The sequence below is a fragment of the Rosa rugosa genome, chromosome 3 (assembly GCF_958449725.1).
Source record: "Rosa rugosa chromosome 3, drRosRugo1.1, whole genome shotgun sequence".
Classification (NCBI taxonomy): domain Eukaryota; kingdom Viridiplantae; phylum Streptophyta; class Magnoliopsida; order Rosales; family Rosaceae; genus Rosa; species Rosa rugosa.
Genome location: NC_084822.1, coordinates 37,453,571 through 37,476,003, shown reverse-complemented (window position 1 = coordinate 37,476,003; position 22,433 = coordinate 37,453,571). Strand labels below are relative to the sequence as shown.

At 41.1% G+C, this 22,433-nt stretch overlaps 2 protein-coding genes across 2 annotated transcripts; both read right to left on the bottom strand.

Annotated features, from left to right (window-relative positions):
• Positions 1-568: 568 nt before the first annotated feature.
• On the bottom strand, positions 569-4,275 carry LOC133738845 (TPR repeat-containing protein ZIP4). The gene is made up of 5 exons (XM_062166517.1): positions 2,717-4,275; positions 2,417-2,606; positions 2,297-2,329; positions 1,591-2,205; positions 569-1,382 (listed from the first exon to the last, which is right to left on the bottom strand). The coding sequence occupies exons 1-5, from the start codon at positions 4,045-4,047 to the stop codon at positions 717-719; spliced, it is 2,835 nt and encodes a 944-aa protein (XP_062022501.1). The 5' UTR covers positions 4,048-4,275; the 3' UTR covers positions 569-716.
• Positions 4,276-4,620: 345 nt separating this feature from the next.
• On the bottom strand, positions 4,621-8,610 carry LOC133736737 (FRIGIDA-like protein 3). Its single transcript, XM_062164330.1, has 5 exons — positions 8,437-8,610; positions 8,125-8,226; positions 6,342-7,400; positions 5,542-5,714; positions 4,621-5,238 (listed from the first exon to the last, which is right to left on the bottom strand). Exons 3-5 carry the CDS (start codon positions 7,387-7,389, stop codon positions 4,819-4,821), a joined length of 1,641 nt encoding a protein of 546 aa, XP_062020314.1. The 5' UTR covers positions 7,390-7,400; positions 8,125-8,226; positions 8,437-8,610; the 3' UTR covers positions 4,621-4,818.
• Positions 8,611-22,433: the final 13,823 nt, after the last annotated feature.

The window sequence follows — 22,433 nt, the reverse complement described above, 5'->3', positions numbered from 1 at the left end:
AAAATAGAGATGTCTTTTGGCTTGTGTCAAATTTAAATTTGACATATGACATGGCAAATTTGACTTTTGATTTAAATTTGACATTGGCTAATCTTAGCTCTAACCAATATGTCAAAAATTTTGTTCAGAAATTTTTCTTTTTTCTTGGTGAACAGTGAATTGACATTAAGAAATAGAGGGATCAAATTTGACATATGAAAAGAGATGTCTTTTGTTAGAGAAATCTTAATATGTCAAAAATAGTTGTTTGACTTGCCATGTGACAAAAGACATCTCCATTGGAGATGATCTGAGGTTGGATTCTATATAAATGGAGATGATCTGAGATTGGATTCTATATAAATGGAGATGATCTGAGGTTGGATTCTATATAGGAACCTATCAGCTCACGGTTCTATAATCAGTGGTTATGCACTAGGATTATGAGTAGGTCATATTCTCTAATTAAGGTAGTTAGGATTTTACGTTGTCATTCTCACAGTTTTAATATTTTCGTTTAACCTCTTTTCCAAAAAAAAGTATGAACCATTTTTTTTTTTTACACAAAAATTAGCAATTAAAGCACAATGTTTGGTTACGATACATATCTACCATTAGAGTTCACTAGTACTTGACATGAGTTTCCAAACCATGAGCATCTTCTGTTGTAATGCAACCATAGTTTTCTATACGAGAAATCCACCATCTTCCTAACTATATAAACACGAATTATAGTACTAGACTACTAGCTGAGGTCCGTTTACGCCATCATTTGGGACACCAAATTTCTTCTCAAAGCTGGTAATGAAATCCTCCATGCATGCCCTATAAGTCTCCATTCCATTAACATGCTTAGCTAGCTGCATACCGACATCCATCCATTTCCTTGCCGTATCAATCTGGCCAAGCCTCACAGGCACTGATGCCCTATTCCATGCAGTCATCGCTAGCCATTTTCCTTCTTCAGTCGGATACTCACTGTCCTTCAGTCCTACCATAATTCTGTAAGCTTGCTTGTACATGTTATACACAGCATCATCATCTGTATCACCTTTGTGAATGCTGGTCACAGCAATGAGCTTCCGGACAATCAGAGCCACATTTTGGTAGTCCAGAGAGGAGGAAGAGAGGAAAACTGAGAGGCATTCATTTAGAGCAAAGGTCGCTACTTCATGATTGGACTGTGGACCTTGTGAAGCAGTGAGGCCAATCTGAAGGAGGAACTTGGGATTGCAGGCCTTTGAACTAGCAAAAGTCTTCACAAGTTGTAGCTGTAATCCTGAATCATTGAGCCTTCCATATATGTCATAGGCACAAAAGGTGTAGATGAAGTATAGGTCAGGTTCAATGGTGGTAACTGGATCACCGCTAAGTTGATTCCCTGGTAAGGTTGACTTCAGTATCTGCATCAGTACATTCAGTACAACTATGCCATTAAAGGGAGGAAGCAGATCCTTGACATGGACTAATATGAAGCATATATCGATATCTAATTCAAGCTATCCATAGTAAAGGTAATGAAAATCATAGAAATTATATAAACATGAATTGGAAAAAATCAAGTTACAGGTGCAAAATGATGAAAAAGGAATATAAATAGAGAATTCTTACCTTCCCTGCTCTATCTAGAAGCTGTACAGCTTGTTTCACTTCACTTTCAGGCAATGTAGTCTTCTTCTGATTTTCTGAAGCTATAATTGCAGATATAGTCAGTATCAGTGCTTTGCAGACCATGTTTTCTCCTACCTGCCCATCAACCAGAAGACAATAAAATTCTGATGCCAGTCTATAGAATTCGGCACATAATTCATAATTTTTCTCAGTGCCAGTTTTCGTCCCAAGGTTCCATGAAGTCACAGCAAACCAATTCCTTTCCCGTCTTCCAACCTCCCCTGTCCCAAAAAAGCAATTAGGCCCAAGCTCAGATGCCCGGTTATGTACACGCTTAACAAACTTGAGGGCTTCAAGCTCATTCCCAGGTTCTTGAGTAAGGATTGTGACCAAGGTGCGCAGAACTACGACTTCACTTGTTGGCATGGATTTTCCTGTGGCATAAAAGTTCAGCAGACTTGATAGAGCAGCAACAGCAATAGATAGAGCACGGCAGGCAACAGCTTCATGGGCTGCAAGGGAGAGAAAGTCTGGCATAAAATCAAGGCAGGTTGTCATTGCCTGAATCTGAGTTGTAGCCCCATCCTGGTCTTTCTTCTGAAGATAAATCTTGTACTGCATAAAAACACAGAGGATGAGTCAAGCTGCAAAGTACTAATAATCAGATGCCACAGCAATAATAAACAGAGGAAGCTATGGGGGGTACCTTCAGGAAAGCGGAAGCTATGTTAGGTTCAAGCTGCAGAAACAAAGGTGCTATTAATAAGTAGAAAAACTAAATCTTCATTTGAACAAAAACTTCAACCTGCAGCTATATAAGGCAAACCTTTTCAGCCTCGTTAATGTATTCTTGAGCTTGATCAAGGTGGGAAAGACCTAGGTGGCAGAGACACAAAACTCTGAAGCCCTTGGCTCGGAGAATTCGATTCTCTATGTCGAATGGAATATAAAGCATTGCTTTCTCAAACAGGTCTGCACTTGTTACATAATCTTTTAGCCGGAAATGATCAGCAGCACTGTAAAATTCAGATAACAAAACCATTGAATAGAATGCCTAACACAACCAGAAGCAATCCAAAGACTAAAAGCCCCAAAGTTTCATAAGCAATAGAACACAGAACCTTACCAATTCCAAAGCACAGAATGCATTGCAGTCCTCTGCTTCGCAGCTGCCTCACCGGAGAAGAGAGCCACCACTCTGTCATCAGATACAAGCTCAGACACCACTTTAGCCCTCACTTTTGATCCCTCGCTGCAACTCTCCCCAAGAACCCTGTGAGAAACCCTAACCGCCGCGCTGGCGCTGACGTGGCACCTCCCAAGCAGCCCCAAAAACACTCCCTTCGCCGTCTCTGCTCCAGCCGTTCCGGCTGACTCAAAGTAGGCCTCCACCGCCGACACCCAAGCGCCCTCAGGAATACCTTCATTTACCACCATGCCCCTGAGCTCCTTCTCCGCCTCGCCGTACTTCCCCAGCCCCAACCACGCCTTCATTGCCATCACCGGAAGGCTAGGGTGCTGATCACCTGCGTCGCCTTCTCTCAACACCCTCACGCATTTGATCACGCTCTCGAACTCGTTCATCTGCAAATGAACGGCCGAGATGAACCGGAGCGTCTTCGACCTTAACGCCTTGAGATCCACCGTCTCGTCGCGTGTTCTCGCCGCACGCAATCCGTTCTCGTATAGCTCCAGAGCCTCGTTCATGAGCTTCAACGCTTCGTTCAGAGAACTACTCTCGCTATTGGACAGCGCGCTCTTTCCGAACATCGAGTACTGATTGGCTAGGGTTTTGTAGTGATCCGGCGACCCGAATAGCAAGCTCTTGGCCCGGTTCAGCAGCGCCACCGCGAGATTCCGGTCCGATACTTCCCAGGCAGTTCTTGACCTGGCGATCCTCAAATCCAGAAATAGCTTCTTCTCTCCGGAGTCGGAGACCGTGCTGATTTCGATCTTCGAGAGGAGATCGGTCGCTTTCTCGAAGCACGACGAAGCGAGGTCGAATTTCCGGAGCTCGTGCCATTTGACTCCGGTCTTGTGGTAGAAGGAGGCGGACTTGATTGCCGGGGAAGGAACGCCGGACACTTCACCGGCGACGCAGAGTAGGTCGGCGGCGATGTGGCGGAGCTTGGCGTGCTCTTCGGCTTTGGAGGAAGGGAGGGAGCGGAGGGAGGTGGTGTTGGAGAGATCGACGCAGGCGTTCCAGAGGCGATAACTGAGTTTCCAGATAACGAGCTTGAGAGAGTTGGGGAAGGGAGCGTGGTGGCTCAATTGAGTCAAGGCTCGCCGGAGATCGCCTGAAATTGTGTCCGGTATGAGTTTTTCAGGAGAGAGGTTCTCGGTTTGCTTGATTGAGGATTCGATCTGGGAGATCAGGTGCTGATGTGGTTGCGATTGGGAGGGGGAGTCGTTGTGGCTTTGCCGGAGCTCCGGCGTTGATATCTCGGCAATCCTCATCTGTCTTTCGCGGGAATTTGAATGAGTTTGGGGTAAATGAGGGAGGGAAATAGAGAACCTTTTTGTTTTTGAGAGTGATTGGGTAGTTGGGATGTTCGTTTACGACTCTAAGAAAAGGGTCGTACGAGATACATAATTTGCCTTCTGCATGACGACACGTGGCCTGTCAGTATTAGTATTACCAGGAACGTCGTCGTTTCGTCTTCGTTAAGCCAATTTCTCCATTCAAACAGAAATCAATCGGATTGTTCGATCTAACAATTCCCAGCGAAGTTTCAATATTTTAGAGCATCGCTAAGGGTTCATATTCAGACTGATTTGGAGGCCAAAAATCATTTCAAATGCGCCTTTTTCGTATGAACCTTTGGGAGGTCTTCCTGAGATTAGCACTAGTCATTAACCCCGGATCACCAAGAGCTGCGGCCTGTTTAAAATTATCAGTCTCATGGCTTCATAGTTCATAAGAAAGTTTTATCCTCGAGGGAGGTTTTCAAAGTTTGTGAAGCTGAAAAATTTGCTATTCCCGTGCGTTGCAGTCAAACTCAAATACAATGGAGATCAAGCAAAAACATATACAAAAGGAAAACAAAGTACATATATTAGCGGATCAAAGTATCTTCTTAAACATCCAACTAACAAATTAACAGACTTTTTTTTTCTTTTTTTTGGTCTTTTTAGATACTAATATCATTCATACATGATTGGAACTCAAAGGGTTAATGACTAACCGTTAAACCTGAGAGGATCATAGTCACTTTTTTGGCCATCAAATTAGTGAAGATACGCAGGCTGATACTGGTAGCCAGTTGCAAAGTAGTTGCCATGAGCAGGGGGCATGTTGTACGTAGCAGAACCCAGAACAGATGGGCAGTGGTTGTCAGCAGGTCCGGGGTAAACAAACTGTCTGTCATAAACGTACTGTGGGTACCTATTATCAGCGACTCTAGGATAGAAAGTCTTCTCTGCAACAACATTAGTGACCCGGGGGCCATATCCGACACCATTAGCACGAGGTCTCTTGGGTTGAGGCTTTGCAGCTTCAGTCACCCTCTTCTTGTCTGCCTTGGCCTTTTCCAGCTGAACAACCCGTCTTTGGAGTGGATCCACTGGATACTGCTCCTCAAGCTTATGCTCCTCAATGGACTTGATCACCGCCTTGAGAGCAGTCAGCTCTCTCTCGCTCACCTCATTCTGAAACAGTGATGTATCATTATGTATACATTTGCATTGACAAACACGATACTTATCTAGCGAAGCCATCAGGCATCAGTGCTATACCAGGTTATAATTAGATAGTGGAAGATAAGTTCAACTTCATATGACATTGATGAAACAAGACAAACAAAATATAGATGAATTGGGAGAGGAAACAAATTACGTTATTATTCTTGGACATCCTTATGGGGTTTTGTTTCCACACCTTTCCTCCTGATCACAACTACTACATGCTAAATAGAAATTACTACTTAGAGTATATGAAAGTTAGAAACACACCTGTGCAGTAGGAGATGCATTCCCAGGTTTGACTGGTGAAGAAGCTTTTCTTGCCTCCTTCAAGTAGGACTTTAGCAAAGGCACAGGAGAGAACTGCTCTGTCAGTTCGAATGCAAAAGCCAGGTTAACTGCATCAATTTGTCTTCCACTGTTCACTAATACTTCAATAACACCTGTAATGTACCAATAAAAAAATATATAAACACAAGCAACTAGAGGAAATATAATCATGCAAGAAGAGAAATGGGAAGAAAAAAAGTTTTCCAACTTTTATTTTTCCATGTATGCCTGGATTCATTTAAGTCATATGCATATCACATGACCAACCCAGTCAATGCCACGAGACTAGTGTTTGATGTTGCTAAACTTGTATGCAATAAATTGACTGAAATGCAGGGCCCCGTAATATAAAAGAATTGCTTAGTAACTCATCTAGAATGAAAGTAAAGGAAAGTCTCAATGTCTTCCTCCTCTAACAAGATCTTCCAAGTCGGGTGCTTTATCAGAATGGTCAATGCATACTCTATATTTTCAATCCTACGCTTATGTCAATGCTTATGATAGGTCTAAACAGACAAGGAGCAATAAATAAGTAAATTCAAATTTGTAAATAAAGCACGTGTGATAAAAAGCACATGATTAATATAGAAAATCCAAATTTGTAAAAGCACTTTAGCGTTTTAGTTTAAAACAAACAGCATGGTTAGATTAAGGTTGGTATAGTTAATAAAAACACTAAATAGATTGACAATTGTCATGTAAAATGGATGTCTTCATTCTTCAGAAAATAAAAAACAAACCTGGCATTCTCTCGGTCAATCCAAGTGAACGGCAAAGGTCAGCTGTTTGGCGACGACGTGAAACCATTGGAATTAGCCTGAACAATTCTTCTTCATCAAAACCGGAAGCAATATCAAAAGTAGCTAGAAGCTGCAAAAAGGCATGAGCCTCCAGTGAGTTCCCATTGCTAGCATCCATGTCAAGAGCATCCAACTTTGGCTTCCATTCTTCAGCAATCGTCTCTGCCATATCCTTAACCTCCTCTGTAATAATATCAGAAGCAGAGGCTAACTCTGGGTTTGTTAACAATATGCTCAGACACTCCATCAACATTATGCAGGTTCGACGGATACCCAACAGGTTGGAATCCTTCTTCACATCCATAGTGGGTCCTTCCAGGCGGTAAAAGTCTTCCAGAGATTCCAAAACAAAGAGGGCAGGGTTGGCCGCAGCTCTAAATGCAAGTGGAATCTCCTCCCTTATTGCAGCAAGGTTCTTTCGGTTATCTGATATAAATTTGTGGAGGCCTTCTGAGTCCATCTGTTCACAAAAGTTCACTAACTGGGGATAGGACATCCCCTCTATGCTCCCATTTTCAGGACTTGTCACTTCTTCCAAGTTACTATCAGAAACCATCACATCTGGTGGTTTCTCTTCAACAGTAGGTGACCCACCTCGGCCGTCATCAGTGACAACAGAAGACTCCTCAGTCGATACCTTCCTTTGCTTCTCTCGAGCATTAGTGATGGCATATATGGCAGCATCTCTCTTCTCTTGAAGAGTTTCCAGTTGAGCTTCTTCCTTGGCGACAACAGCTGCTTGCCGCTTTTCTAGCATTCTTTGCGCTTCCACTGTCCTAGTTTCAAACTCCTTTTCTTGTCCTTCCAGCTCATGAAAACGCCTCTTTAAGGACTTCTCAAGCCCATGGAAGTGCTCTTCGAGTTCTTTCCACTTCAAGTTCAGGGTTACCGCTCGGTGACCCTCAAGTTCAGCAAATGCCTTCTGAAGCTGGTGTATCTTGGAGGTTGTAGAATCTATGAGCGTAGAAACTGAGTGTGTATCTTCCATGGTCAAAGGATCTGATAACAAAAACAAGGAGTGTCAGGCACATATATAAACTACTTTGGACAGCCAAGGAAGCAGCAACATGCTAAACTTTACTCCCAAACATAATCTGAGTACACATAATTGGATTTACAAAAGATAATAAAATCTATGATATGTGTTGATGCCAACATTTTAATACCCAAGGTTAAGCATTTTATAAAAATAAGAAGTCCTTTCAGGCCTTAACAGAAATATTTAACTGTGGAGGTTTGAGGATATAGTTGGACCAGATCTGAGATAACATAACCCTTAATACAAGGAAAAGTATAGCTATTTTAATAAAATGGGAAGTGGAACGGCGAATGGTCATTTTATAGTCTTGTAAGATATAGAAACTTTTCAAATTTGAAAAAAATTGTCTCTACTTACAGCATTAAATTACCACAACTGTGAAGACTCGGACTTGCGAAAACAAACAGTTTGATATGTAAATCAAGTAAATGAGCCACACTGGAAGCTAACATGGATAACATTACTATCTTTACCTCCATAATTATTCTATTTTGTATATTATCATCGATTTAAAAAAAAAAACATCAATTGAAAGCAAAAATGGCAATCTCGAGGAGCCGTAACCCCCAATACATCAAATTGACAGTAAAAGACAACTGATTTCCAAAGAAACTGCAGCCAAAACCGGAAATATAAACGACAAAAAACAGGAATTTGCATAAAACAAATACAAATATAGCTCACCGGTAGTTGCAGCAAGCTTCAATTAACGCAATGAAGAAAACCCAATTCTCCAAGTAATAGATCCCCAAAATGTCAGATTCAGCGATAGTCAAAAACCCTAACCTGACAAATTCAAAAACAAACAAATTAAATTCACAAATTGAAGCACAATAACACACCACCACTTACTTCCCGCGAAAACATTTCTTCCTTCCCCGGAAAACGAACAAATTTCGCGGGAAGAAGCCGCGGAGCGAAACGGCGCCGATCTGGAGATAATCGCAATAAAGCTGAGTTAAAGGAGTGAATTGGAAGCAAGAGAAGTGAAATTACCGAAAAGCTCCGATGGAATTGTGTGGAAACTCCAGCGAGAGCCCGATCAATCCATGGCTTTACGAGTGGTGGTGGTGGTGGATGTGTGGCTGCTGCTCAGCAATCCCTACATACAGAGAGAGTGAGAGAGAGAGGAGAGAGGAAAGAGGAAAGTTCAGACAAGGAAGCGAGAGTGTTTTATGTCGCAGCCCTTCTTTCTTTTGCTTTTTACGGGGCACTCTCGTTTTGGCTATTTGCCCTTCAAAGGGGACTTGAGTCACTTGACGGGGAAGAGAAATGAAGTGGGCTTGGGCCGCGGGAGGGTTTGTGGTGAAAAGAGGAGTGGCTGTGGAGGATATTCCACCTGCCGGGCTGCCTCGATGCGCTGGACAAGACTATGGGGGAAATCTTTATCCGAATTCTGTTCAGAAAAAAAGTAATCGTGGAGGAATTTTTGTGTTTTTTGCTGTAAGAAAATATTAAAAAAATAATCTGAATTTGTTGTGATTCTTAAGAATACTGTCCGACATGGGGAGAATTGTTGGATTCAATGTAAACAAATAGTTATGGATTTATTATTTTAAGTGTTTTAATCTTGGTTATTGATTTTCAATCCAATGGTAAGTGATCATTAATTTTTTTGTCAATTATGTGATCATGTGAACATTAGGTTGGTTTGGTATGTGAATTATTTCTTTTAGAAAAATGAAACTTTATTAATGTTCAAGTAAATCCAGAATATGTGTCTGGCCCAAACTCGAGGTTACTTGCTCTTGTTGAAATAGGGTTTATATTAGAGATATTCTCGGAGAATCTTAGGAGATATCCAATCAATGTACGATTATGTTTCCATGTACAACTCTATCTCTATGCTTGTAATCCTCTATATAAAGAGGCCCTTATTATCAATTAAAGTAAGATTCAATTCTCTCCCAATTCAGTTTTCCTTAAACATGTTATCAGCACGATGCCCTAACCCTGAAACAAATAGTCAAACCCTGATTCAAGAAGCTAAAAACCTTGAATCCGAATACAAAAACTTGAAGCCTTTTCTGCCTCCACCTCACACATTGAAGAACTCAATCCCAGGAGTCCAGAACCGGCGGCCCCACCCCAAGAACCGGCCGGAAACCCAACGAACCGGCCACTGGAAGCTCCATACAACTCGCAGCAAATATTCCACCGGTTCACCATCTTCCGGACCTCAAATTTCCACCAAATTTTGTCCAAAGAAGCTCCTCCACCTGACGATTTCAGAACCGGAAGAATTACAGCAAAAACCGGCCAAAACATTGCTGAACCGGCCGACTGAAAGTCCGACAGAAAAACCGGTAGAAGGAAAAGAAGAAAAAAAAAAAAGAGGAAGGAGAAGCTGCAGCCCAGAGGCCCAAGCCGAGCCCAAGCCGAGATCAAGCCGAGCCCACAGACAAGCCACGTCAGCAGCACAGTCAGCAACTATGTCAGCAACCACGTCATCACTGGACCCCATTGCCACGTTAGCAGTCAACTATCAGTTTGGTCAACGGTCAACATCCGGTCAACGATCGCCAGCAACTTTTTCGGCCAGTTTTCCGGCAACTTTTCCGGCCAGTTTCCGACGACTTTTCCGGTCAATTTCCGGCGACCTATTTCAAGGTATTTTTTTACTAAACGTTCCCGTTTTTTTTAGAGTTTTAATTCAATTTCTCTTCTTTTTCGGGGACTTGCAACCTCCCTTCTTCTACCCCCATTTTTTCATCATAGGGGAGACCAAATTAAGCCGAACTGTGGGGGTTCGTGCTCACTCCAAGCTTGGAGATTGTAAAGTCCTCCAAACTTAGAGTTTGTTGAGATAAAACGATCAACTGCAAACATCATTGTTTCGATCTAATCCAACCCCTCTTGGAATCGAATTTCTTGGAAGCGACTACGCTCAGAAATTTTATATGTTTTCGTGGTAGCTTTTTCCGCTCCGAAACTAACCCTTTTTCTTGTTCTCTTTTAGGATGAGTAACCTGAACAAATTGGACTCTGCTCCATTGGGAACAACTGGCTTTGAATATCACAGGTGGGTTCGTGATGTCCGCCAGCATCTCAAGGCCGATGGAATCCTGGATACGATTCTCAAGCCTAGCCAGGACGTGCTAACTATTGAGCAAGCTCAAGCTTTGGAAGCAAATAGAGCAGCCTTAGAGGCAAATAAGGCGAAAGCCATCATCCTAATGACTCCTCATATGGATGATTCGCTCCAGTACGAGTGTATGAATGAAGAAGACTCCAGAAGGCTGTGGGTCTCACTCGAAGAAAGATTTGGCAACGTCCGTGACTCCCTGCTTCCTGATCTAGAAGTGAGATGGCATAGCCTCCGCTTTTGTGATTTCAAGTCAGTTCTTGACTATGACTCGGAAGTACTTCGCATTAAATCCTTAATGGAATTCTGTGGTAAAGAGATCACAGAAGCGATGTTGATTGAGAAGACTCTCTCTACCTTCCCCGTCTCTGCATTGATGATTGCTAAGAACTATCGAATCGATGTTACTGCAGGACGGATCACAAGGTTTCATGAGCTTATTGGAGCTATGAATGTCGCTGGAAAGCATGACAACATCCTTGTGAAGAACTATAATTCAAGATCCGTGGGAACAGAGCATATTCCGGAATCCAATTATAGTCGCGCCCCAAATAGAGGGCGCCAAGAGCGAAACCCTAATCTTAGGGATACTTCTGGACGTTCTGGTCCATATAATCGCTCTACTTGGGAAGGTAACCGCCAATATAGGCAAACACGGAACCGAAGAGGTCAACGTGGAAAGAGAGAGGGAGGCAACGCCTCTGGCCATGTTGGTGGCGCCACCAACACTAAGAGCCATCTAAATGACGCTTTCAAAGCGCCTCAATCAATGGAGTTCGAGCAAAGAGATGTATGTTCTCGATGTGGAGTGTCTGATCATTGGGCACACATTTGTAGAGCTCGTGAAGAAATTGTCACCGCCTACAAAGCATATTGTGAAGCAAGAGAAACTCACTATATGGAACAAGAAGATCAAGAAGATGATCTAGTGTGAAGGGTTGAAGACTACAAATTTGGTTGGGATCAATAGATCGCCAATTCTGTTTAAGTCTTCATTTTTCCAAGAGATGTAATAGGCAATTACCATACTATGTAGTAAATGCCATTGTTTTAGTTTGTCTTCACATAGGCTCATCCAAAATGAGTGTGATGTCTAGGAAGGTTTTGAGATAAGTGGTACTTAAGCGAGCTTTGCTCCACCGACATCTCTCTACTCACCTGGTCATATTTATTTTGGAGTTACTGAAAGAAGTCAAACGACTACCTTTGTTTTGCATTCGCTAGCATTTGGATTAGATTCTCCTAATGGTTAAGAGACAATGATGTACTCCATTGGCTTATGAATCAAATTTCGAGTTCTTTTCATTATGACTCCATTTTGATTCTGAGCATATGACTTTTGTGACTACGATGGTTGGGCCATCAGTATTAATTCAAGGACATGGAATAGCCCAAGTTCCGCTTGCCAAATGGCACCTTAATTACTGTCACAGAAACTCTCTACGCTCCTAGGGCCAATCGCACCTATGAATAGCCAACGGATTCCATGCGAGAACGCATGTAGAGAACGGAAATGAGTTCCTTTGCAATACCTCTAATGATTGCGAACAAACACGCATCTTAGAGAAGTTTATGTGTCTCTCTAGTGGACTCTATGTCACTATTCGAGCTATTAATCCAATAAAGTTATGAGAGAATATCTCTTGGATTTAGACACATATTGGCTTTGTCACGACAGGATAGATCATCCTAGTCATGATATGATGATCCATCTACTAAAGACTTCACATGGACATCATTTCTTTCGAGCGAAACGAAGCGTGAATCAAAAGTTGATTTCTGGACTAAGTGTGACCGACGAGCTGCCTAAGGCACCTCATACGTCCACCACCAGCCTAGGGCTGGCGCAGTCCCTATCCATGTCGCCATGGTGATGCTGCAATCACCAACTTGCTTCAAATAGCGTTTCAAACGCTCAGGCCCAACCAAAATTCTCATTGGTTGCTTCTAAAGCCTCTCGCTCGTTTTACAAAGCCCGTTCCTTAGGGAAATTAGGACTGAGACCGTCCTATGCAAAGGATATGAAAATACTCATTTTATTCTTACATAGAACCCATGGGGATTCTATGGACTGATTCAACCAACTTACGGACGTTTAAATATCTCATGATGTTGGTTGACACGCAAACACGCTGATCACGTGTTGTGCCATTGTCCACTTGTAAATGCTGCTTATGCTACACTCCTAGCAAATATCATATGACAACGGGCTCACTCCCCGGATCATCCTATTCCGTCAATTGGACTTGACGATGCTAGAGAGTTTACATCGAAGACTTTCGATGGTTATTGCATTGGGACTGATGTTGGACATCATATTCCCATGTACACACCCAAATTGTCTCGCATAAACGACTACGATGGTAGTCAGGACATTGGTAATGCGCACCAATCTCCTTATATCTGCTTGGGGTGATGCAATATTGCATGCAGCTATGCTATGCTAATTTGTCTACGACCCACCGCCACTCAACCTACCTCTGCGTTACAACTAGTGACTGGGTACAAGTATCGTACTTACGCATATTTGAGTGTGCTATTTATGTGCCAATTACGCCGCCACAGCGCTCTATGATGGGTCCTCACAGACGAATGGACAACTACGTTGGATTTGAGACTCCAACAATCGTCCGCCACTTCATGCCCTTGCTAGGCGATCTCCTTACCGCTAGATTTGCGGATGTCACTTTGATGAGACAATCTTCCCATCGTTAGGGGGAGATAAGAACATAGATGTTCAGCAGGAACGACATGAATTGTCGTTATCTGTCCCCACTATGTCTCATCTCGATCCCTACTAAAGTGACGAGATCACACAAATATGCTACAAACATGCCTGCAAGGAAGGACGTCCCTACGAGAGGACTTAGCGCCACCCTACACGGAGGTAGGCATGGTGCCAATGCCAAAGAGAGCGGCACTCTGGCGTTATAGGCCATGGTCCCAGCTAGGATGCTTGGGAGGCCCGTGGGTTCAAAAGATGTTTTGGCACAACCTAATCCTTGGATCATTGACACTCAAAATCCGTCTCATGAGAATCTTCCGGGTTATGGTTATTGTTGGGGGATGCCTCAACGTCAGAACCTATTCTTAAGAATATAGAGCTCTATGAAAATTACACTAGTGTACATGAGACGTGGGATAGAAACTTCATCATAATTGATGATGTAGTTGCGCATTTCGTTGCGCATGAGTTTGTTGAGTGAGATGATATCGAACCACGCTCCGTTGATGAATGAATGCCAACGTAGAGAGATTTGGCCTAAATGGAAAGACGCGATCCAGGTTAAGTTGGATTCTCTAACGAAGAGAAAGGTTTTCGAGCCAGAAATGCAAACACCTCCTAACATAAAACCTATTGACTAATGGGTCTTCGTTAGAAAGAGTGATGAGAAAAAGAGATAGCAATCTCGCTTTATGGCGGAAGGGTTCTCACAAAACGCCCTGGAATCGACTACGATAAGACATATTCTCTCGTAATGGATGTCATTGCACTCCACTACCTTGTCAGTTTGGTAGTTTCCAAATAACTGAACATGCAGCTTACAAATGTGGTCACTACGTATCTCTATGGGGATCTAGATACGAAATACATGAAGGTTCATGGTGAACTTCATTTACCTAAGTCAAGTGGCTCTAGACCACGGAGCGCGTTTACAATAAGATTGAAACGCTCACTAAAGTGACTACTTGATTGGGAAGGGATATACCCACGCGTTTCCATAACAAGTTTCGGATTCTATCGCGGTTCATGTTGGACATGATCTTTATTGGAAGCCCTTAAAGAGTTAAGGGAAACCACTGAACACTTGAAATCCGAGTTTGAGATGAATGATTTTGGGAGAACACGATTATGTCTCGGTTTGGAACTTGAGCATCGTGTCGATAGATGCTTAGGCATTTTGACAAGGTCAAACCTTCAAGCACCCCCATGATCATGCGTAGTCTTGATCCTGAAAAGGATCCTCTTCGTCCAAAGGATGATGACGAAGATGTGCTAGAGGCAGAAGTGCCTTACTTAGTACAATAGGCACATTATTGTACTTAGCTAAATGCACAAGACCGGACATCTCATTTGAAGTGAACTTGTTAGCTAAGGTATAGCTTTGCACCAACGCGACGCCATTGGATTGGTGTAAAAGATATATTTCGGTACTTGAGATGTACGATTGATATGGGCATGTTTTATCCCTATAGAGAGATGATGGATTCGGACCCATCACACACCAGAAACGCCGCCAACACTGGTCTGCGTCCATTATCCCCATCCCAAAATGACATGTGTTTTGGAAGGTTTTGCTGATATTAGGTATCTCTCTGACCCACACAAAGGTCGTTCCCAAACTGGTTAAGTGTTCACCATGGGTAAAGACCATGATATCTTGGAGGTCTACAGAACAGACCCTAGTCGCTATATCTTCGAACAATGCAGAGATTATTGCTATTCACGAAGTGATTCGTGAATGTATATGGATTGGATCCATAATTACGCATGTTCGAACAATTGTGGTTTGAAGTCTACCACAGATGAGCCTACGAGCATTTAAGATATTGCTGCTTGTTTTGAACAAATGAAGCAAGGCTACATCAAAAGCGACAACGCCAAGCATAATAAGCAACAACAGACTCTCCTCAAGATCAAAGTGAACTAGGTTCAATCTGAGGACAGTGTGGCAGACTTGCTCTCTAAGTCATTGCCTAAATTCCACTTTCGAGAAACATGTTGATAGCATCGTTTGCGGAAGTTATCCGAACTCCCATAACCATTGTCATCAGGGGGAGATGCAGACATCAGGGGAGATGTCTACATGAATGGTCTCGAAACGTGAAGGGTGGGTTGTGCTCTTTTTCCCTTTCGACCGAGGTTGTTTTTGTCCCATTGGGTTTTTGTTACTCGGCAAGATTTTTAATGAGGCAATGAGAGGAGCACCACGTTTGGGCGACACAAGGGGGAGTGTTCAATTAAATCCAGAATATGTGTCTGGCCCAAACTCGAGGTTACTTGCTCTAGTTGAAATAGGGTTTATATTAGAGATATTCTCGGAGAATCTTAGGAGATATGCAATCAATGTACTATTATGTTTCCATGTACAACTCTATCTCTATGCTTGTAATCCTCTATATAAATAGGCCCCTATTATCAATGAAAGTAAGATTCAATTCTCTCCCAATTCAGTTTTCCTTAAACAATTAATTAATAAATAAATAATTACAATTTATTAGAATGACCGATTGTGATATCAACAGTACGAGATATATTCAAACAATGATTTTATAATTAAGGGTCAGTTACTAACTTACTATTAGTGACATAGATGGCTGAATGGGCCTAACGGTTATGATTTCGAATCTAGTAGTCAATTAGGTCTCAATAGTTGATCTTGTTGTGTTGCAACGGGTTAGAAATGGTGTCAACCTAATGAGAAATATGGTGTAAAGGTGGTTGTGGTGGTATGAGTTTGATGGTGCTACGTTTAATTTCCTATCTTATCAGCTTGTCCACTCATTTTGAAACTCGAACTCTAACACCTGTGTTTAGTTAATCTAACTTAATAAGCAAACCTTCAATGCATAAACTTTGTTAACTACAACTTTATAAATATTATGAGTTAGTCTACTTAAGTCAAGATAGTAAATATTGACTAACTTTTTCATTTTCAAATTTGAAGACAAAGACGTCTAAAACATGATTAATCATCTGCCTCTCGCGAGAGAGTCTTTTTGTCTTCATCCTCCTTCGGCTAGTGGCGGCATTATATCTCTGATTAGCAAGCGAGGCTTGCCCTCCTTAGTGGTCCAAGTCTTGATGGTGACGGTGGACTTTTTCGGCGACACTCCTTGTGTGTAGGTTCTTGCCTACCTTTTCCCCTTGCCAGGCTCCATGTTGGTGGGGGCGTAGATGTTTGGGTGGCTAGCAGTATCCAGATGGTGAACATTGGTGGCTGGGGATTCGACTCGAAGCCTGCTGTAGTGGGTGTCTTGGGTAGAAGGTTGTCTAAGATGGAGTCGTCTTGGGTGACTCATTGCAGGTCGTGAAGGCTTGGGAATAAGGTGCTAGGGCTGAGCTTGGTTACAGCGGCCATGGAGGGATTCAACTCGAACCCTATTGTGGTGTTCTTGGAAGTTCTTGCACAGTGGTAGCCTGGCTGGTGAAGACCACCATGATGGGAGGCCGGATTTGTGGGCCCTTATTCGTTATCCTACAGTGGTGGTGCGGTGGGCTACTGGAAGATTTGGTTCCGTGCTTGGGTTTCCATGTATGCACTGGGCTTATTGGTTTAGGCTTGTATTTGGCCCTTCTAATGTGGGCTTGGACCTATAAGGCTGTGAGGGCTTTATTGTTTTATTGTAACTTTCATTATTCCTTTTTATTAAACGAAATTATGAATTTTTTTTTCTTTTTTGAGTGGAGAGATTGCAAAGAAAACCAAAGTCTTGATGACATTTTATAACTCTTCGGGACTCTAGTTTTCTATGTTTTGGGCCTAATCCTAATAAGTGTGTATACTAGGGGTGTTCTGGGTAGCTTATTCTGTTTTAGAATAGGTTGTTTTGGGGTATTCTCACTCTATCTAACGACCCCTAGGGGTGTGTCCTTTTAGTACTGCTTGCTAAATTTCAATGAAATGCATGTTGACCTTCTTGACTAAAAACAAGTCAAGATAGTAAATACATAAGTAAAAAATCCAACTTTTGCCCCCAATTTCTTTTGGGTTGAAATTGTTTTGATTGCCGTAGGTTTTTCTAACCAATCCAAAAAAAACTGTAGTAATCAAAACTTGGTGTTATCAGTAACCAATCTCTTCCCTTCCTTTTTCTAAAATATATGTTAAAAAAGAAGAAGAAGAAGGATTCCCTCTCGGTGAAACAAGTAAGTTGAGACCCCGACACCCTCCATGGATCCGGATCCTCTCTCTGGCTCCCTTTGGTCCTTGTTTGTCCTTGACTTTTAATATCATCTGTAGATTCCACATCCGATGGTTAATTTAAATAACCTAATTTTATCTGATCAATGCTAACACCATTTATTTTGTATTCTTTTCCATCATATACTCATCTTCCTTCTCCTTTACTCTCTTCCTCTCTCTTTTCCACTTCTCCCTTCTCAATCTCTATTTACTTTCTTCATCCAAAAATCTCAATCTCCCTAACAAGACGACGAAAGCTATGGATTTAAGAGAAAATTTGATCGCTTTTATGGAAAATTCTATAGTACATACCAGTATCTCATACACACATTTACAAATGTGACAACAAATTTGTTGTCAGAGTGGTAATGTTGAGTCCTATTTTGTGTAATCTTAGTTCTAATAATGGTAATTACACCTCATACGACATTGTTACAAGCTTTTGAACAAATTCGTTGTCAATGTTATAATTTTTGTTTAACTATATGTAAATAGTGTAAATGAATATGGTAACTTTTGTTCTCAATGTTGTAATTTTGATTCAAATAATTGTAATTTTTTGTTCAAATAGATGTAAAATGAGTGTATGAGATACTGGTATGTACCATAGCTTGTCTCCGCTTTTATATATGGGAAAATTTCACAAATGGTCACTCAACTATGGCTCATTGGACACTTTAGTCACTCAAGTTTCAAATATATCACTTTGGTCACTCAACTATTACACTGTCAATCACTTTAGTCACCTAAGGAGTATTTTTTTTAATGAAAAAAATTAACAAAGTGACTAAAGTGATTGACAGTGTAATAGTTGAGTGACCAAAGTGATATATTTGAAACTTGAGTGACCAAAGTGTCGAATGAGTCATAGTTGAGTGACCATTTGTGGAATTCTCCCTTTATATATTTTGTTGAGATGGCTTGCCTTATTATTCTCCCTTCTACCTTGATGCTTTTCATCTCTTCTCTTTTCTTCTTCCTTCACCCTTCTTTTGGGGAATCCTTTGTTTCTACTATCTTAATCAAGTTTTGAAAAAATTTCAGCCCTCTAGGCTCCTTTTTTATATATATAATTATGAGGTTCCATGACTACTATGGTTCTTGATGGCAAATTGATGACAGAAAGCTCCCAGTCATTCATCCCAGAGACACTGCCCACAGCATCTTTCGGTACCTGATTCGGTCAAGGCCTTCAAACCGCCGCTGGGAATCAACTAAAGCTCATCGAGCCTATTCATCCTTGTTATTGTTGATGCTTCGGGTTGTGGCAGAAAACGTTTGTGTTCCACTAGTGAAGTCTCCTATAGAAGCGGCTTGGTGGTGTTGTCTTAATTGCTACCGTTGAAGGAGGAAGGGAGAGTCGATGTGAAGTGAGTGGGCTCAAGCTTCTTCTCATATGTTATTGATGAAAAGATCCTCCTTTTTCTTGTGGTTCCATGACTACTATAGTTGTTGATGGCGATTGATGATTGAAAGGGACAAGGGAAAATAGATGAAACGATGGGTTTTGGAAATATAAGAATGCAAATTTTTTTTTCTTTTTTCGGAATGTCAAAAGGAAGACAGTGTTTGTGTTAAAAAAAATGCATAGTTTGAGAATTTAATAGCTAAATGATGAGGTGGTGAAGTCTTGACCTTGTGATATTCAATGAACGGCTGAGGTTAAAAGTCAAGGAAGCCAAGGAGAGAACTTGGCCAAAGAGAGGATCCAGATCCCACCCTCCTTACCCCCTACTCAAAATTTCTCCCAACTAATCACCTGCTAAAAAAAGAGGTACGCTTGCATCCTTGTTTTAATTTCCACTGTAATTTCTTAACAAAAGCTTTGGCAAGATCAATTTCACTTAAACCAATGATTCGCTTCTCAAAGTATTAGAGAGATTTTTTTTTTCGGCACTTCCTAATCTGAGTTGAGATTGAACCTTTTTCTTGAGAACCTTTTTTTACTTAAAGGTTTTTTATTGAGATAGAACCTTGTAGTAAAAAAATTACTAAAATATCATTGTTGAGTCGATTGTAATGGAATGATGAATCTATTTCTATACCACTTTGTCAATAAATGACTATAAGAAACCAATGATTCTCTCTTCTTAAAAACCTATGTCACGGCGAGGAAGCAAATAAAATGAAAAGAACTCACATTTGGCTTAGGGATAATTAAGTTCGACACTTTCTATATATGTCTCAATTATTGGTTGCATATATACTATCGGATGTATAGCAATGAGACTATGAGAGGTTACCTTTACGGCTTTACCCGAAGAAAAACAAAGGATGAAGACAAATGAAGCAAATGAAGGAAGCTTAAAACATCACTATTCATTTATTGTATTTTTTATGTAATTGACTATTCATCTATTAATAGGTGAAGAAAAAAAATCAAGATGCATGTGAAGGGATATACCATTTTACTATTTGTACTCCACTTTTAAAGAGTAGACACATGTAATAATTAAGAGAATACTAAGAGTTTCTACCTAACAACAATTATTTTAGAAAAAAATTTGTACGAAAAAGAAAGGAGTGAGTATTCAATGTACCGGTGTGCACTTGTACCAAATGAATGGACGGATGGATATCAAGTATATTTAAAAAAAAAAAAAGTCTATAAATATCAAAAATTGAGATCGACTGGTTCATTTGCACAGTCAGTGCATAGAAAAATTTTTAAAAGAAAAGAAAGATGGAACTGAATGCATTCTTGATTCTTAGATGAATTTATTACTTATTTTAGAAATGACTACCTAGCAATTTGCAAGATATATAAACAAATGGAAGGAGATCTTAAACAAAAAAAAATAAAGTGTATTTACTCCAAACAGAGAAATATGCTCTAACTTTGCTATAAAAAAAAGTATCTTTTCATAGCCTCCCCCCCCCAAACAAAAATTAATCTGAAATAGCTTTTGAATCATAGAAAAAGTCAAACTTGGAGCCCTTAAAAATGAAACGAAGGTAAAAAGTAAAGATTTTAATACCCAAAAATAGTAACTTCTACCACTTCAAAAAAAAAAAAAAAATAGTAACTTCTACTTTTTATCTTCGTTTCAAACTTTTCGGGGCTCCAAGTTTGACATTTTCTATGATTTACTTTTTGAAGAAACTTCATTCTAAAAAATTGTAAAGGACATTAGAACGAGTTCGTGGACATGTAGCATGGAGAAATCGGACTTTGTATGAAGAAGTTACAATCTCAAAAGCAGAAGTTACTATTTTGAAAAACCTACTATAAATAGCATCTTCCACCTTTCCACTTTGGTAACTTTTTATTTCATTCAAACCCTAAATTTCCAAATTCTCTTGGGACTGACTCGGTTACCGACCCGACTCGAAACAAAAACCCGACGTGTTTCACCGCTATCCGGCCACCCTAGACCGCCAGACCAGTCCCATCTGGAGCGCCTTCTCACGTTGGTCATCCTTCCAGCTTTGATTTCCACCAATCACCGTCAACGGAAGTAGTTCGAAGTAGAAATGGTTGCTGTACGCCCAAATTGTTGACCCGATTCGATCTTCGTATTCTGACCACCTCTTGCGACGCCACCACCTGAATTTTGAAGCCCTCAACTTGTTGATCATCTGTATACACACCACTGAGCTCAAATTGTACAGAGAAGGAGGAATCGCAGAGTTGAAGTTTTTCGGTGTCGAAATTTTTTAAGCGAATTGCAGCCAATATAGGTCGAATTGGCCTTAACTACAGGTATAGAACTTGATCCCCATTTGATGATGAATATATAGTTATAAATGTTATGGTCCAAATCGAAATTTGGTATGGCGGCGCGTCGGGCCACAAGTAGCTGCTTGGAGGTGTGTTTGGCTGTTTCTGGTCTCCTACTTTGGTGAGTTGGGTAGAGTGTAGCGTTACGAACTTGTGGGTATAAAATTTGTTACGATTAATGTACATTTTGAAAATGATCAGAATTTCCAAAGCTTTGAATCTTCGAGGTATTATTCGTCTATCCAACCGTTGGATCAACACCAATTTTCATTAAGGTTATTAGAGTTATCAAGTAAACATAATCTATAAAGTTTGTGTAGTACCCCGAAAATTCGTTATTATTTTCAGAGGATTTTCCAGAATTAATTCAGTGGTTATTGGTACGAGTATGTGGTTCGGGAATGGAGTGGAATTATTTTCGGGCGAATATTTATTCAGGAAGCGTCATTTTAGGGGGCGCGAAGGTTGACTTTTTATTCGTTGAGTTTCTCCACAAACTTCCTTCACAAAAGTTGTAGAGCGCGTCAATACGAATTCATGGACTTGTAGCACACGTAAATCGGAGTTCGTATGAGAAAGTTATGGTCTGCGGAAGTTTCAGATATTTTTGGAAATTATTATAAATAGAATTTTTCTATTTTGGGATTTCATTATTTGCATTTTCGGAAAGTTGCCGAAATAAGAAAATTTGAAAATGCTCTCTTCTCTCTCTTCGAGCCCTAGGATCCGGCGGATATTGCTTGACCCGACCCGACTTTTTCTTCGATCTCTGGCGACCTTCGGCTCGCCTCCTTGTTCCGCTCCTCCCTGTGGCAACTTCTAGTGACGATTTCCACCCATGGCAACGCTGCAAGACAACGACTTTGAATGCAATTGGACCCGGTCGGAAATCTCAGCTCCGGCAACGCCATGGCTTCAAACTTAGCTGTTTGAGTTTGTAGTAGCCTCCCCTGTCGATCCTTGGTGGTGGTGTCGAACGATTCTCAATGTGGAGTTGCAACTCAATGTGAACAGTAATTTGGACTTTGGACGGCGATAGGCGACGATTTGGCTTGAACCCCAGGTATTAAAGTTGTTTGAATTGGTATTCTTGACATTTTGGATGGTTGGATTAATGTGGTTTTAAGTTTTGGCAGGTGGTGGTTGTGCAATCGCCTGTGGCGGCACTTTGGCAGCGTTCTGGCCATGTAAGGGACAGTTTTTGGTTTTATATATCATCTACTCATCGATACGAGCGTTTTGATTATAATACGTAATTTTTGGCGATCGTATGAATATG

Bases quoted from the DNA above. Each gene is read 5' to 3' on its own strand.
- LOC133738845 (XM_062166517.1), bottom strand. From the start codon at position 4,047: ATGAGGATTGCCGAGATATCAACGCCGGAGCTCCGGCAAAGCCACAAC. The intron at 2,206-2,296 runs GTACCCCCCATA...GTTTTTATGCAG, and splicing joins TAGCTTCCGCTTTCCTGAAG to TACAAGATTTATCTTCAGAA. The intron at 1,383-1,590 runs GTAAGAATTCTC...GTACTGATGCAG, and splicing joins TTCTAGATAGAGCAGGGAAG to ATACTGAAGTCAACCTTACC.
- LOC133736737 (XM_062164330.1), bottom strand. From the start codon at position 7,389: ATGGAAGATACACACTCAGTTTCTACGCTCATAGATTCTACAACCTCC. The intron at 5,715-6,341 runs GTTTGTTTTTTA...GGTACATTACAG, and splicing joins ATTGACCGAGAGAATGCCAG to GTGTTATTGAAGTATTAGTG. The intron at 5,239-5,541 runs GTGTGTTTCTAA...TCACTGTTTCAG, and splicing joins ATGCATCTCCTACTGCACAG to AATGAGGTGAGCGAGAGAGA.